Source organism: Aquarana catesbeiana, linkage group LG03, assembly GCF_042186555.1.
Source record: "Aquarana catesbeiana isolate 2022-GZ linkage group LG03, ASM4218655v1, whole genome shotgun sequence".
Classification (NCBI taxonomy): domain Eukaryota; kingdom Metazoa; phylum Chordata; class Amphibia; order Anura; family Ranidae; genus Aquarana; species Aquarana catesbeiana.
The window spans coordinates 496,434,423-496,451,376 of record NC_133326.1 but is presented as its reverse complement, the minus strand read 5'-3'; the positions used below and the strand labels follow the sequence as shown (position 1 = coordinate 496,451,376).

The 16,954-nt window shown below is 45.9% G+C and overlaps 1 protein-coding gene across 5 annotated transcripts in view; it reads right to left on the bottom strand.

The window, feature by feature from the left end:
* The window catches only part of RNF213 (ring finger protein 213), a 631,031-nt gene that overhangs the window by 575,370 nt on the left and 38,707 nt on the right, over positions 1–16,954 (bottom strand). For all 5 annotated transcript variants that reach the window (XM_073621071.1, XM_073621073.1, XM_073621072.1 and 2 more), the window contains exons 2-3: positions 15,583–15,712; positions 9,142–9,326 (exon numbers count right to left, since the gene is read on the bottom strand). In XM_073621071.1, the coding sequence (XP_073477172.1) occupies positions 9,142–9,326; positions 15,583–15,688 (291 nt within the window). In that variant the 5' untranslated portion in view covers positions 15,689–15,712. The remainder of the gene's footprint in view (positions 1–9,141; positions 9,327–15,582; positions 15,713–16,954) is intronic.

The window sequence follows — 16,954 nt, the reverse complement described above, 5'->3', positions numbered from 1 at the left end:
CTTGTTCTGAGCCATAAAGAACTATATTCTCTACATTACAGATACCGGCCTTTTAGCATGCAGTGTGCCACTCATCTATACAGACTGGACGTATCCATAATAGAAAAATTATGGTGGAAATAAAGCTTGTTTGTTATCTTTAGGCGTGACTAAAATATTCCAGCTCTTAAAGGGGTTGTAAGGCTTCATGTTTTTTCACCTTAATGCATCCTATGCATTAAGGTGAAAAAACACCTTGCACTCTCCGCCCCCCCGAGCTCCCGTTTTAATTACCTGAGCCCCGAATCTCCATGGCTGATCGGCTCCTCATTGGATAGATTGAGAGCAGCGCAGCCATGGACTCCCGCTACTGTCAATCAAATCCAGTGACGCAGATACGCATATACAGCCATACATACGCATATATGTCATACACTCGGCTATGCACGCCAAGTTTATAACACGGGAGCACGCCTGCAAGGTAACCCCCTCGGAAAAGAGCTTCCCAGAGGGGGTTATTGCGGGGAGGAGCCGAGACAGCCGCTGTGTGACTCCAGAAGAGGATGTTCTGGACCACTCTGTGCAAAACGAACTTCACAGTGGAGGTAAGTATGATATCTTTAAAAAATAAAAACCGAACCTTTAGTGTTCCGTTAACATGGAACGTACTGCAGTCTTAATATTAGGACGGGTGTACTGGCCCCTCTTGCTGATACGTTTGTAGTATGCCTTTGGCAGCACTTTTGTTCCATATAAGACACACTTACCTGCCTATAACCCACTACTGTTGAGTGTGTTTACTCCAAGTCCACCAATTCATGATTAACAGAAGTATGGCTCATACAATACAAAATACAAAAAGTAGAAGTAGTCTATAAAAGATCAGTGGCAGCAGGTATGCTGACCATCCAGCATCAACTTCGAAGCAAACTACTTGAATAACTAGGGCAAAAGACAGCGGCATTTCTGGCTCAAAAAATATTTCATGAACAAGCTTAAAAAAGCAGAAACCTTCTAGCTAGATCTGTACAGGCAAGGAAAGCTGACATGCCTGTACATGCTATCCATGACAGACAGGGAACAGGGTATCACAAAACTAAAGAGAGTTTAACAGTTTAACCACTTGCCTCCCAGGCCAATTCTGACATTTCTCTCCTACATGTAAAAATCATAATTTTTTTGCTAGAAAATTACATAGAACCCCCAAAAATTATATATGTTTTTTTAACAGAGACCCTAGAGAATACAATGGCGGTCATTGCAACTTTTTATCTAGCACGGTATTTGCGCAGCAATTTTTTGAATGCATTTTGGGATTTAAAAAAAACAAAACAAGAAAGTTAGCCCAATGTTTTTGCATAATGTGAAAGATGAAGTTACGCCGAGTAAATAGATACCCAACATGTCACGCTTCAAAATTGCACACGCTCATGGAATGGCGCCAAACTTTGCTATTTAAAAATCCCCTTAGGCGAACGCTTTAAAAATTTTTACTGGTTACATGTTTTGAGTTACAGAGGAGGTCTAGGGCCAAAATTATTGCTCTCGCTCTAACGTTCGTGACGACACCTCACATGTGTGGTTTGAACACCGTATTCATATGTGGGCGGGACTTATGAATGCATTCGCTTCTGCGTGCGAGCTCACGGGGACAGGGGCGCTTTAAATTTTTTTTTTTTTTTTTTATTGTTAGTTTTACTTTTTTATTTTAGCTTGACACTTTTTTTCCCAAAAAATTTTTTTTGATCACTTTTGTTTCTATTACAAGGAATGTAAACATCCCTTGTAATAGGAATAAGCATGACAGGTTCTCTTTACAGTGAGATGTGGGGCAAATAAGACCCCACATCTCATCTCTAGGCTTAGAAGCCCGAAATAAAAAAAAAAAAAAAAAAAAAAAAGCCGAAGCGGAGCCGTTTTTTTTTTTAATACAGAGGCCGGGCGTGACGTCATAACATCGCGCCAGGCCTCCGAACGATCATAGAGACTCCGGCGACCATCTGGTCCACCGGAAATCTCTATGCTAAACATCCGGGGCTGGCGGATCCTGTGACCGACTCACCGATCGTAGCGGCGAGTCGGTACAAGCACCGGAGGGCGGCGGACGTCCCCTCTTGCCGGCGAAACTGAGCAGCATGAGAACGATCAAGCGGCGGAACAGCCGCTATGATCATTCTTATGCTGCTCAGTTTCGCCGGCTCTAAAAAACGATATCTGGATGATGTCTGTAGCTACAGGTATCCCCGCTCAAAGCCGAGGACGTCATTTGGCGTACGGCGGTCGGGAAGTGGTTAAACAATATTACGAGAAATTGCATAATCTTGAGTCTCTAGATGCAGCAACTCGCCTTTCCTCATGACAATACCTTCTCTCTGAAAGCGTATCCACCCACTGCCCCCACCCCACCATTTTGTGGTCGGCTATGGAAAAATTGGGCATGCCTATTGTGGAGGAAGAAGTTAAATTGTCTCTTAAACAGATGAAAGCGGGTAAAAGCCCAGGCCCAGATGGCCTTACGCTACAAATGCTTCTCTGAATTACTTCCCTCCTAGCCCTTCACAACTACGACTGAAGGTCCATGCCACGGTCATACATAAAACAGACAAAGACCCCACCCAGGTTACAAATTACAGGCCTATTTTATTCCTCAATGTCGATCTTTAAATGTAGGCTTAGATCCTAGCCAACCATCTGCTATCCTTAATTCCATCCTTAATTTCTCTCATTCAGGTCAGTTTCATTCCCAAAAGAGAATGGTGCGATAATACTATAAAAGCCCTCATTATACTGTGTATCAATGGTTAATTAAGCATGGGAACTCAGGTTTCTTCCTCACGATGGATGCGGAGAAGGCATTCGATAGAATGTCCTGGGACTATATGGCTAAAGTACTTGTGTCCCTTGGTTTAGGAGAAAAAATGTGCAAAAGAATTTGTGCTCTGTACACATCACTTCAGGCCAGAGTTAAAGTGAAGGGCCACCTATCGGATGCATTCTTGATATTTAACGGCACTCAGCACAAGTGCCTCCTCACACATTATTTTTGTTTTGTTCTGTTGTTCTGAAGAAGCTTAAGTGACTGAGTGAAATGCATTAACGCTACAGTGCTTTACGGCTCGGCCATCTGGCCACTCACATGCGGTTCCATCTCCCGCATCACTCCGCCTAAACGGAAGAAAATCTGGCATCACGGGGAACCACTATCCAGCGCCAATTTTGAAGCAATCCAACATTGGCTGATGATTCATTTAACTGCTTTAAAATATCCAGAGTAAGGTTACCTGAAAACCTGAGGATTCAAATGGTTGTTACACCTTACCGTTATGAACGGGTCACAGAGACAATCAGCATAGTGGGTGAAATCTTGATATGGGACGCTAAAGTCCTGCTACTACAGTGTTTCATTTTTGTATCGCATTTATAAGTTCTTACGGTAATCAACTGTTGTACCTTTATCTACAAGAGACACTTCCAGTTAACCCCATATATCTCCCCATGGTGAATCTATTTGTTTCTAACATCTATACTCTATATCCACCCGCAATCGCACATGCGATTATCTCTGGATAGCATATATCTGCTCTTTCAATGTAGCTAAATATCATAGTGGCTGTTTCCTCGGATCAATATCCCCGCTTCCAGTGTTTGACAGTGCTGTGTGTCATAGAATTCAAGGGATCCCTGAACAAAATATTTCTTGCGATTTGGTGCTACTGGAAGCCTTATCTCAGGCTTTGAATTATCAGCCATCCCCGTGTGTATGTGGAGTGACTGTGCTGATGAACCTAGGCTGTTTTTTAATCATGACATGGTTGTCATTAAAAGGGGTTGTAAACCTTAGTGTTTTTTCACCTTAATGAAATAGAATTATGCATGAAGGTGAAAAAACTTCTGACACTGGCCAGCCCCCCCAGCCCCCCCGTTTTACTCACCTGAGCCCTTCAATCCCTTGGTGGAGACGAGCTCGTACCTCTCTGCACGAGGTTCTTGGCTCTTGATTGGATAGATTGATAGCAGGGCAGCCATTGGCTCCCGCTGCTGTCAATGTAATCCAATGACGTGGGCGCCGGGGGGCAGGGGCGAGTCTGGCATTGTGTCAATAGACGCAAATGCTGCCCGCAGCTTCTCCCAGGGGGTTTACAGATGTGGGGAGGAGCCGCAAGAGCTGCCGGGGGAACACAGAAGACGAGGTTCGGGGCCACACCGTGCAATACTAACTGTACAGTGGAGGTAAGTATGACATGTTTGTTATTTAAAACAAAACAAAAAAAGGAAGAGGGTTTCCAAACCCTTTAAGTTTTAATCATTCTATTGGTGAAGGTTCTGATTAATTGTTCTGGCTATTTTTCCATATGATATGTTTATATTTCAGATTTTTGCATCAATAAAATGTTGTACCTATTCCGCAGTGTGTGTTCCATTTGAAGCCCCTTAGTAACCTCTCTAGTTTAATTCTCTCTGTATGCATTCTATTAAGGCTTCAGGAACCCCAGTTATAATTAAGCTGAGTCGGTAATGTACTTAATATATTTTTATTTAAACTCTCAGCGTTGCCTGTTGGGACTGGTGGAGGACCTGGTGCCCAGGGTGGCTGAGAGAACCCCGTTAGGTCTCTTGCTGTTCTATGCCAGGAAGTCCATCGTCCTATGCTGGAAGCGGAAAAATCCTCCCTCTATAGGTCTATGGAAAACACTTGTCAATAATGTGATACCCCTATACAAAGATACATGTATTCATAGAGGCTGTCCGAAAAAATATGACAGGGTCTGGTCTAAGTGGTTGGCGGAACCCTCCAATGCTGCAGCTTATTAGAAGGTCTCTCGTTATCCAATGAACTCCCTTGAAGTCTTGATAAACCAACCCTTGCCAGTACTTATGTGAGCTAGTTAATTATCAACCTTTCCTTGGAGCGTGAGCCAGGCCAACACATGGATGATGGTACATTATGGTAGTCGCAAATAATCTAACGTTTCTTGGTTCCATTATGCTGACTTGCGACCCCTGCGCGGGTCCAACCCCTGATGTTAGCCAGATGTTGGCTGTACTGTTGTATGTTTGTTTTGTCTATGTGTTTGCTAAAAACAAAATAAAAAGATTTTCAAAAAAAAAAAAAACTCTCAGCGTTGAATTCTCCCTTTTCATATCTGTTATGTTCTGTAACTAGAACCTTTTTTTTACATAGTCTACGTAACAACCCTGACATTAAAAAGGTATTTCTATCCCAGATAAAGAATACAAAATTTTAGCATATACAGATGATGTCCCCCTTTTACTGCCTGAGCCTCTTATAACTATACCCAACCAAGAACATTTTAGTCAAATATCAAATCCAAAAGATGAATAATAATAATAAACCATATGAGGTGAAAGTGACTCACACCTGACATTCACTGTTGCCAAAGAGAATTCCAATTTGTTTGGAAAATAGGTGAAATCATATGCTTAGAGATTCAATTACTTTCCGACCTAGGGACACTTTATTCTCGCAACCACCTGTCCCTACTACAAGTGGTACAGCAGGATATTAAACACTGGGAAAACTATTTCTAGACCCTCGATTTTCAAAATGAATGTCCTACCCACACTGCTTTACTCATTACAAGCAATACCAATTAAAATGCCCTCCTCATTTTTTGCATCTCTATGCAAGGAATTCAGTGCGTATATTTGGAAAAATGCCACCCTGGGATTAGCCTCAACACCATCTCCCTTCTCAAATACTAAAGGGGGGATTGGCCCTTCAGATATACAATTTTACTATAAGGCATGTCATCAAACTAAACTGGTGGAATGGCACATCCACTGTGACCTGAAAGACTGGAGGAATCATTTGTAGCACCCTAGATGTTGCACCGTGGGTAGGTGCTGAGGGACATTACAGAGACCTGGATATCCACTCATTGGTGCAACATTGCATTATTTTTGGCTGCTAAGTACAACATCATCCATTTCCTCAATTCCATGTCCTCTGACTGTCATAAGGTATAAGCCAGACTTTCCTCCTGGTTCCCAGCCAGACTTCCCCAACATAGGGGGTGTCAGAGGACTATTATGAGTTACTCAGTTCTTTGACAAAAGGAAAATTCTGCACTTTTAGAGACCTTGTTGATATGTCACCACTGTCTGATATCCCGTTTTGGGGCTCAACATTTTGTCAACCACCGTAGAATGAAAGTGAGCTTTGGTAGAGCACTCTCCCCCTTTAAGAAGCTTTGCATCGCAAATTCTCCCCAACATCACTTGATATCTATCATCTACAGATTATTCTTTTGCGATCTTTTGAATGGGACTACTAAACTTAATCATGGGAAACAGACCTAGGGTAGAGCTATCCGAGGAACACTGTAGTGAGATCCTTATAACTTACCCTTATCCACCCAGGCTCCGTAAACATCAATACCTATGAACTTAAAGTGATATGAAAGTCTTGTTTTTTTTTTCTACTACAAGAACAAACTTGTTTACTTGCCTACTCTGTGCAGGGGTTTTGCACAGGGCAGCCCAGATCCTCCTCTTCTCGGGTCCCTGGCTGGAGCTCCTGGCCCCTCCCTCCTGTTGAGTGCCTCCACAGCAAGCAGCTTGCTATGGGGGCACCCGAGCCAAGCTGCAGCTGTGCGTGTCCATTCAGACACGGAGCTGTGCCTAGGCCCCGCCTGTTCTCTCATTGGCTGACTGAGTTTGATTGACAGCAGCAGGAGACAATGGTGCCGCTGCTGTGTCTCATCAGGAGGGAGAGTCCCGAAAGACCGAGGCATTCGTAGACATCACTGGATAGAGAGGGGGCTCAGGTAAGTATTAGGGAGGCTGCTGCACAAAGAAGGTTTTTTTATTTTAATGCATTAGGATAAAAAACCTTCTGCCTTTACAAGCACTTTAATTACAAGATGTTTTCAAAATGATACAGGACCCAGTCTCTACTTCACAAACTGTATCTCAATATGACAGATCGCTGTTGGAGATGCAGGACTGTGAAAGGAGACGTGATGCATGTGCCCCCAGTATTCAACAATATTGGACACAAGTTCACACAAATAAATTAGGCAGGGTTTACTCTAAATCTTTAGCTATGCATATGGTTAGTGCGGCATGGATGTGCATCCCTACACATTGGTGGAATCAACTTGCCCCTTAACAAGACTGAATAAGATAGCTGAAATGGATGAGCCAATATATTACTCCTAAGACAGAATTTCCAAATATAGTAAAATATGGTCACACTGATGTCATTTTAAAACTACCACTGACTACAAAAATATCTTTTCACATGTATAAACAATAGGAAACATATAGGATGCGAGAGCACACACAGTGAGGTTAATTTATGGAGGACTTATTTGCAGATAGCTAGCTATTTATGGAGGACTTATTTGCAGATAGCTAGCTGCCAAGCTGTGTCAGTGGAGAATATAAAATGTTTTCTCCTGTGCCCTATATTATATATATATATATATATATATATATATATTATATATATATATATATATATATATATATATATATATATATACACATATACACACACACACACATACACATAGCTCCACTTATACTCTCTACCCACTCCTACCTTTTTCTGCTGCATTACTGGTCCGTCCCCCCCATTCAATTACTTCTTTCCCTTCCCTCATATCTGCAATTTTTTTTTCCTTTTTCTCTTTCCCTCTCTACGTATTTAGACCCCATGTGGCAGTTATCTTCATTACCTCTATGCCTGCATTTTGAAACTACAAACCTCTCAACTTTCATTGTTCCCCTTGTGAAAAGAAGGGTCATTCTACAGCCATGGCCAAAAGTTTTGAGAATAACATTTATAATATTTGTAGAGTTGACCCTTCTGTTTCAAGACCTTTGCAATTCACCCTGGCATACGGTCAACCAACTTCTGGGCCACATCCTGCCTGATGGCAGCCCATTCTTGGAGTTTGTCAGAACTTGGGGGGGGGGGGGGGGTTCACCTGCCTCTTGAGGATTGACCACAAGTTCTCAATGGGATCAAGGTCTGGGGAGTTTCCTGGCAATCAATGTTTTGCTCCCCAAGCCGCTTAGTTATCACTTTTGCCTTATGGCAAGGTGCACCATCATGCTGGAAAAGGCATTGTTCGTCACCAAACTGTTCTTGGATGGTTGGGAGAAGTTGCTCTCATTCTTTATTCATGGCTGTGTTTTTAGGCAAAATTGTGAGTGAGCCCACTCCCTTGGCTGAGAAGCAACCCCACACATGAATGATCTCAGGATGCTTAACTGTTGGCATGACACAGGACTGATGGTAGGGCTCAACTTTTTTCCCCGGACAAGGTTTTTTCCAGATGCCCCAAACAATCAGAAAGGGGATTCAGAGAAAATTACTTTACCTCAGACCTCAGCATTCTAATCCCTGTACCTTTTGCAGAATATCAGTCTGTCTCTGATGTTTTTCCTTGAGATAGGTGGCTTCTTTGCTGCCCTTCTTGACACTAGGCCATCCTCCAAAGTCTTTGTCTCACTGTGTGTGTGGATGCACTCACACCTGCCTGCTGCCAATCCTGAACAGGCTCTGCACTGGTGGTGCCCCACTCCTGCAGCTGAATCAACTGTAGGAGACGGTCCTGGCACTTGCTGGACTTTCTTGGGTGCCTTGAAGCCTTCTTTACAAATACAGTGGAAATGTTTTCTATGGTATGAATTTCATTTTCATGGCAAAGAGGGACTTTGCAATTAATTGTGATTCTTCTGATCACTCTTCATAAGATTTTGGAGTATATGCAAATTGCCATCATAAAACTGAGGCAGCAGACTTTGTGAAAATGAATATTTGTGTCATTCTCAAAACTTTTGGCCACCACTGTATGTGGTTTCTGGCCACCATGGTGAACTCTGTTCATTTCTTTTCCTCTACTGACTGTCACAGAGATATATTTTTAACTGAAGATTATACTTCTGGTTTTGGTTCTGTTTCTTTTATTTTTATGTTTGTTTAACATATGGCTGTCATGTTTGTACTTCATATTGATACTTCCATAAAAATTTTATGAAAAAAAAGAAAAGAAACAGGAACAGACAGTCAGCAGGACCCAGTGGGGGTAGAAGAAACACAACAGGAAACAAGCCCAACAAGGGGACGCAGCAAGCAGAGCATAGGTAGGCTTCGAAAAAAGAAGAGGAAATGGAAATAAAAACTCTTGCCTTTCGTTTCTTAACTGGAGGGCCAGTATCCTTTAGGGCCTGTGGTTCATCGTCACTTATTTTTAATTGGTCACTGGTGTCAACGGTTTTGGTTATATCTGCAATCAATTCTTTCCCAGGTTCCAACTCATTTAGAAAAGCAAGAGTCTGGTCTCCACTTTCAGAAATTTTTGCATCATTAATTTCTGCAAAGAAATTAAAAGGAGATTAGAAAAGTAAATTAGCCACACATCTATTATAAATACACTTTATGTATTTACAGTATTAGGGGTGCTTTGCAGTTAGTTACCGTGCATCATCCATACTTAGCTCTCAGCAGCACATTGACTGTAAGGTTTTGGGAAATGTCTAATCAAAATTTGGTTCTAATCTAACTAAGAAAACAGTCTACACGGCCTATTGTAGTTTTACTCTTGTCTGTGCAAGGTTTTTCCACTAGGTTCCAGGATTTACATGGCTCTTTCATCTGAGATACAACGTCTCAGTGCAGGAGGTAGATGTTGGACAAAGCTTTCAAAAAAGACATGCAAAGACATTGTCACGGAGAGTACTGTGATCTCTTTAAGCGATAATATGTACTTGTAAGTTTTACACTTAAAGCGGAGCTCCACCTTAAAAAAAAAAAAATATTAAAAGCCAGCAGCTACAAATACTGCAGCTGTTGACTTTTAATAAATGGACACTTACCTGTCCAGGGTGCCGTGATGTCGGCAGCAGAAGACGAGCAATCGCTCGTCTCTCGGCTGCCCCCGCCGCCATCCTCGGTGAGGGAATCAGGAAGTGAAGCGTTGCGGCTTCACTGCCCGGTTCCCACTGCGCATGCGCGAGTTGTGCCGCTGTAACGACATATTCGGTGACCCATCGCAGTTTGCTACGGAAGTGACGTTCCGTCGCCACCATCTTGCTACACCCCACACTCGTCCACAGTAAGGATATACTAAGAAGGGGGAAAGAGGACATGTTGTTACACCCACCGGAGTTTTGCATTTTACACGTATTTATAACAGTAAAGTGAGTTTCCATAGTGAAATACAGAACTCCGGCTGACTGCTTAGATGTTGAATTTTAAAAGCAGCAAACTTCTGTCAGATTAGCAAACCTGTGAGATGAGCAGGGTTGCCGCTGCTTTTAAAATTCAAGATCTAAGTAGTCAGACGGAGTTGTAAGTACTGTATTTCACTATAGAAACTGACTTTACTGTTATAAATACATGTAAAATGCAAAACTCCGGTGGGTGTAGCAAACTGCGATGGGTCGCCGAATATGTCGTTACACCGGGGGGGGGGGGGGGGCGGGGAGTGGCGTATCTTCGGATATAATATAAAAATAAATTAATAAATTGCAAAAAAGAAAAAAAAAAAAGTGCATTTATTATTTTTTTTGCATTGGAGCTCAAAAAGCATTTCAACTGCAAAAAGTGCATCATGGTTACAATGCACAGCGCCCTGCAAACTATTTCTCCAGACCCTGGCATACACAGAAGAACGGACCCACCATTATGGGGCTGGAAATAATCAATTAAATACCACACTTCATTACTTCAGTACTCTATTGAAATCTATAAGTCACTCTGCCTCAGTGGAAGATGGGACTTGTAGTCTTCCTTTCCCAGATCCGTGTGAACAGATATGTGGTTGGATGACAAAGCTGTGCGGGCAAGCTATGCACAGCAGCACCAATCTAAAAATAAAGAATGCTGCAGAACCCCACAATTCAGGTGCGATTTGGTGGCTTCATGTTACACCTGAAATATGGGTGTAACATTAAATATTGTCAAAAAAGTGGAATTCGCTTTAACATGTATAAATAATATGGTACTAAGGCCACTTTAAAGGGGTGAGTCAGTAAATTTAAAAAATTTAATGTTTTTCCCAGACATAAAACAACACCTCTTAGCTTGTTGGTTTTATTGGAGCAGAAGCTGCAGTTTTCAAATTTACTTGCACTGACATAAGTTCAGACACACAGCTGTGTAGGAGAACCACTATATCTAAAGAGACTGGCTTTAGATTGCCCAGGAAAGTAATGACAAAAGATCATTTAAAGTTCATGCACATGGAGATTTTCTAGGCATTTTCCAGCTCCTGGTGAGCCGCAGGTACTGCTTACAGTCTGTTATACAGTTGAATTACAGTACAGGGCTGTATTCTTGTCAATGCCAATACTTCTTTTTATTGCCATTTACCCATGCATGCGCATCCAACACAATTCCCGAATGTGGAATTTTCACCTTCAGTTAATATGTCTAACATGCATGCGCACACAATGCAAAGAAGCATTGGTGTTTACAACATGACAGCTGCACATCACCAGTTACTTGTTTGGACTGCTGTATGCGGCACCTATGGCTCCACAGGCACTTGAATGCACCAGGAAAATTAAGCTAGACATATAAAAAAAATGCCTACACAATCTCCATGTGCATGATCTCCTAATGATATCACAAAAAAAGACTAAAGTCTTAATAAAAAAATTATTATTCTGGCTCCCTGCTAAAGTGGTTGTTAAGCCACTGTGTAAAGTACACGCAATCCCCTCTTCTAGAAAACATTTTATGCTTTGTAAAAAATATGCCTATTTCTACCTTATTTCACAGCGCCGCTCACGTGACTCCTCGCTGCTCCCTCTCCTGATCTGACAGCTACAGTGGGAGGGGTCCAGAATCCTCCGATGACGTCAGTCGGGAGGATGGGAGGAGAGGGCCGAGACGTCAGCCGGGGAGGAGAGGGCCGAGACGTCAGCCGGGGAGGAGAGGGCCGAGACGTCAGCCGGGGAGGAGAGGGCCGAGACGTCAGCCGGGGAGGAGAGGGCCGAGACGTCAGCCGGGGAGGAGAGGGCCGAGACGTCAGCCGGGGAGGAGAGGGCCGAGACGTCAGCCGGGGAGGAGAGGGCCGAGACGTCAGCCGGGGAGGAGAGGGCCGAGACGTCAGCCGGGGAGGAGAGGGCCGAGACGTCAGCCGGGGAGGAGAGGGCCGAGACGTCAGCCGGGGAGGAGAGGGCCGAGACGTCAGCCGGGGAGGAGAGGGCCGAGACGTCAGCCGGGGAGGAGAGGGCCGAGACGTCAGCCGGGGAGGAGAGGGCCGAGACGTCAGCCGGGGGGGAGAGGGCCGAGACGTCAGCCGGGGGGGAGAGGGCCGAGACGTCAGCCGGGGAGGAGAGGGCCGAGACGTCAGCCGGGGAGGAGAGGGCCGAGACGTCAGCCGGGGAGGAGAGGGCCGAGACGTCAGCCGGGGAGGAGAGGGCCGAGACGTCAGCCGGGGAGGAGAGGGCCGAGACGTCAGCCGGGGAGGAGGGGAGGAGAGGGCCGAGACGTCAGCCGGGGAGGAGGGGAGGAGAGGGCCGAGACGTCAGCCGGGGAGGAGGGGAGGAGAGGGCCGAGACGTCAGCCGGGGAGGAGGGGAGGAGAGGGCCGAGACGTCAGCCGGGGAGGAGGGGAGGAGAGGGCCGAGACGTCAGCCGGGGAGGAGGGGAGGAGAGGGCCGAGACGTCAGCCGGGGAGGAGGGGAGGAGAGGGCCGAGACGTCAGCCGGGGAGGAGGGGAGGAGAGGGCCGAGACGTCAGCCGGGGAGGAGGGGAGGAGAGGGCCGAGACGTCAGCCGGGGAGGAGGGGAGGAGAGGGCCGAGACGTCAGCCGGGGAGGAGGGGAGGAGAGGGCCGAGACGTCAGCCGGGGAGGAGGGGAGGAGAGGGCCGAGACGTCAGCCGGGGAGGAGGGGAGGAGAGGGCCGAGACGTCAGCCGGGGAGGAGGGGAGGAGAGGGCCGAGACGTCAGCCGGGGAGGAGGGGAGGAGAGGGCCGAGACGTCAGCCGGGGAGGAGGGGAGGAGAGGGCCGAGACGTCAGCCGGGGAGGAGGGGAGGAGAGGGCCGAGACGTCAGCCGGGGAGGAGGGGAGGAGAGGGCCGAGACGTCAGCCGGGGAGGAGGGGAGGAGAGGGCCGAGACGGCAGCCGGGGAGGAGGGGAGGAGAGGGCCGAGACGTCAGCCAGGGAGGAGGGGAGGAGAGGGCCGAGACGGTAGCCGGGGAGGAGAGGGCCGAGACGTCAGCCAGGGAGGAGGGGAGGAGAGGGCCGAGACGGCAGCCGGGGAGGAGAGGGCCGAGACGGCAGCCAGGGAGGAGGGGAGGAGAGGGCCGAGACGGCAGCCAGGGAGGAGGGGAGGAGAGGGCCGAGACGGCAGCCAGGGAGGAGGGGAGGAGAGGGCCGAGACGGCAGCCAGGGAGGAGGGGAGGAGAGGGCCGAGACGGCAGCCAGGGAGGAGGGGAGGAGAGGGCCGAGACGGCAGCCAGGGAGGAGGGGAGGAGAGGGCCGAGACGGCAGCCAGGGAGGAGGGGAGGAGAGGGCCGAGACGGCAGCCAGGGAGGAGGGGAGGAGAGGGCCGAGACGGCAGCCAGGGAGGAGGGGAGGAGGGGAGGAGAGGGCTGAGACGGCAGAAGGGGAGGAGAGGGCCGGGACGGCAGCTAGGGGGGAGGGGAGGAGAGGGCCGAGATGGCAGCCGGGGAGGAGTGGGCCGACATGTCAGCCGGGGAAGAGGGGAGGAGTGGGCCAAGATGTCAGCCGGGGAGGAGGGGTGGAGAGGAGGAGAGTAGCAAGGAGTCACGTGAAAATGTAGTAATGGGCATATTTTTTTACAAAGCACAGACACTGGAGCAGGAGCATTGGATGTTTTCTAACAGAGGGGATTGCATGACATTACACAGTTATTTCAGCAGCAGGAGGGGGGGGGCCCTGACACAGAGCTGACAGGCAGGGAGGGAGGGGGGAAATCAGAGGAGAGAGGAGAAACAGCGGATGACGGAGGCACATAAATGGACCACAGTGTCAGGGCTCAGCAGCCATGATGAACCGTGGTTAGTTTACAGGGGGGAGGGCAGAACCAGGCAGGATCAGCCAGGTATTTCAGGTGTTACAAAAGGACCAAATTACAGAGCACAAGCACTGTGCTGCATAACATGCTTTAAAGTAACAGAATTTTTTTTTTAGTGTTACAAATGCTTTAATGGCATAATGTGCTAGTATGATCTGCACACTGGCACATTATGACAGACTTACATGTAAAACAAATCCCTCCAACATCATGCTATCACTGCTGCCAGGGCTTCCATCCTCACCTGTGCTTCCTTCCGGGTTCACAGGCTCCGGCCGTTTGAATGACTGAGCCACAATGACGTCCCCCCCGCAAATGTGGATGGGAGTCACATAATGACACAATGCTCTGGACTGACAGCACATTTAGTGTGCCCTTAATTTAGAGCACCGCCGATGTCACAGCTGCAGAAAAAGTGAATATTTCCTAAACGTTGTACGTTTAGGAGATATTCACTGTACCCAGAGCTAAGCTTTGTTAGAAGCTTACCTGTAGGTAAAAGTGACCAAGTAGAGTTTACTACCGCTTTAAAATCATTTGTCAAATAAAGATTTCTCTAGAGAATTTAATTTGGTATATAGGCCAAAATTCAACAAAACTAAAGAAATATTCTACGGAGCTTTCAGAATGGACTGAGCCCTCTAAATAGAGACGTGGTCCCCCGTAGGTCCATGGGAACAATGGCCTCTTTGTGTAGAGGCTCAGCCCTTTTAGTCACCAACCATGCTGTGAGATTACTATAATTAAAAGGATAAGTTCACCTTTCTCAACAATTTACATGTCACAACCGTAGTTAGGGTGTAACATGTTGAGCATTCACCACCTCACCCCTTGATCCACCCCCTCCTTGTGACAGTGGGCGTGAGACCTACGGGGCTCCGCCCATACACCCATGTTTTTTATTCACAGAGCTCTGTGAATGAATGCCTACAAGTACCACCAACAATAGCGGCTGACGGCTTGTAGTTTTCAATAAGCTGCGAGGGTGCTGATGAGAGCTTTCGTAGTCCACTGAGCTTCCTGTACGTCTGTAACAGCCTGCCTGTATCAGAGATACAGGAAGGCAGTGTATTGACAGTCTGTAAGAGCCTGGCATTGCACCCGCATTTTGAGGATCTCAGGTGCAATGCTTTACAGGCTTCCAAGAAAATAAATAAATAGATGCACATATTTTTTACCTGAAAAAAATGTACATTTATTTTTTTTTTTTTTAAGGTGAATGTATTCTTTAAGACAGAATCATCAATTAAGAGGCTGCGTGGTGTATGTGAGGTGCTACTGCTGGAGTGTGGAATCCTTCGATCAAGAGCTTGGAGAGATTTTGGCAGCTTATTATATAAGCTACAGAGAGTCTTGCAACTGTTCTCAGTAGTCCCAGAGTTCCTTTTATTGCTGCTGTATTTACCTAAATGAATTTAAAACAGGCAATAGAAAAATTTCAGCACAAAAGGTAATTGTCTTGCTTGGTGCAGCCCTACTGTACTGTTTTCAGAATACTTTCTTTGTGGTAATTACAGCTCACCCCACAACCATCAAAAGGTGAAGGTGTTTGCTGTATCTACTATGAGGAATGACCTACCTTGGTTCACGGAGACTGGCAAGGAGGTACGTAGCAATATCCCACATTCGCAACAGAATTTGGGGTGTTCTTCCTTCGATTCATGACCACAGTGGTAACACTTCATCTTCTACGATGTGCTTTCATAAATCTATTGCACCATATAAATAATCATCGTATTAAAGAAACATTAAAAAAAAGTATAGTTAATGAAAGAAACATGGAAGCTCTACATTTGACAAAGCTAGTTTCCTTGTTATCTTGTTGCCCCCCTTGTTTCCATACTTTCTGAGTCACTGACCTGGAACAAGTATGCAAATAAAGTTTACAGACTTTTCTGTGATCCGAGTGCTTCTTTTTGACTCAAAGTGTTAAAGTCAAGTGACCACCAGGTCACCACAACAGCCAAGCCTAGCATTTCCACAGAGGTCAGAAATGGCAGTCCCCATATTTCTCTCATGACAAGTTTACTTTAATGTGACCCTGTCAAGAGGTGAACAAAATTACACTGGCAGTACCCAGTGAAGTAAGCATCATAATACTTACCTGTCAGGTGGCCCATTTATTAAAACCTTGCTTTGTAGCAGAGCTCACGGCACCAATCCCATTTAATGCTCCTGGGTGTGTGGAATAATGTGTACCTCGCTGGCTGCTGGGGTTCCTCCCACAGACCTAAATGTTACTACTGTGTCCTACAGTGACTAGGGGCCAGCAGTTTTTCAAACACAATTTTGTTAAAAAAAGATACACTTTAATACGTAAAAACACACACACACATACTTTTGTTACGCTGAGATGTTATGCCGAGTAAATCCACTTAAAACTCTACATAGGAGACGCTTTAAAAATTTCTACAGGTTACCAGTTTAGAGTTACAGAGGAGGTCTGCACGCGAGCACGGGGGGTAGGGCCACCCATTGACTTGTATGGGCAGGCTCCGCTGACACCCGCCTGCCATCTGATCCAACAAGTTCTGCTCAAAACAGACGGATGGCGATATGTTCACAATCCATCTGGCGGATCGGATGAAAACAGACATGCTGTTCATTATCGTCTCATTTTTCTATTGTGGAGAGCAGGGCTCTGTCAGGTCCATCCCTGCACAGTAGCGCTGCACAATTCTGGCTAAAATGAGAATCATGATTTTTTTTTGCTTAAAATAAAGATCACGATTCTCGCGGCGTAACATCTTTCACATTATACAAAAAAATTGGGCTAACTTTACTGTTTAGTTGTTTTTTTTTAAATTTATTGAAGTGTATTTTTTCCCCAAAAATTGCGTTTGAAAGACCGCTGCGCAAATACAGTGTGACATAAAATATTGCCGCAATCGCCATTTTATTCCCTAGGGCAAGGGTAGGCAACCTCGGCCCTCCAGCTGTGGTGAAACTAC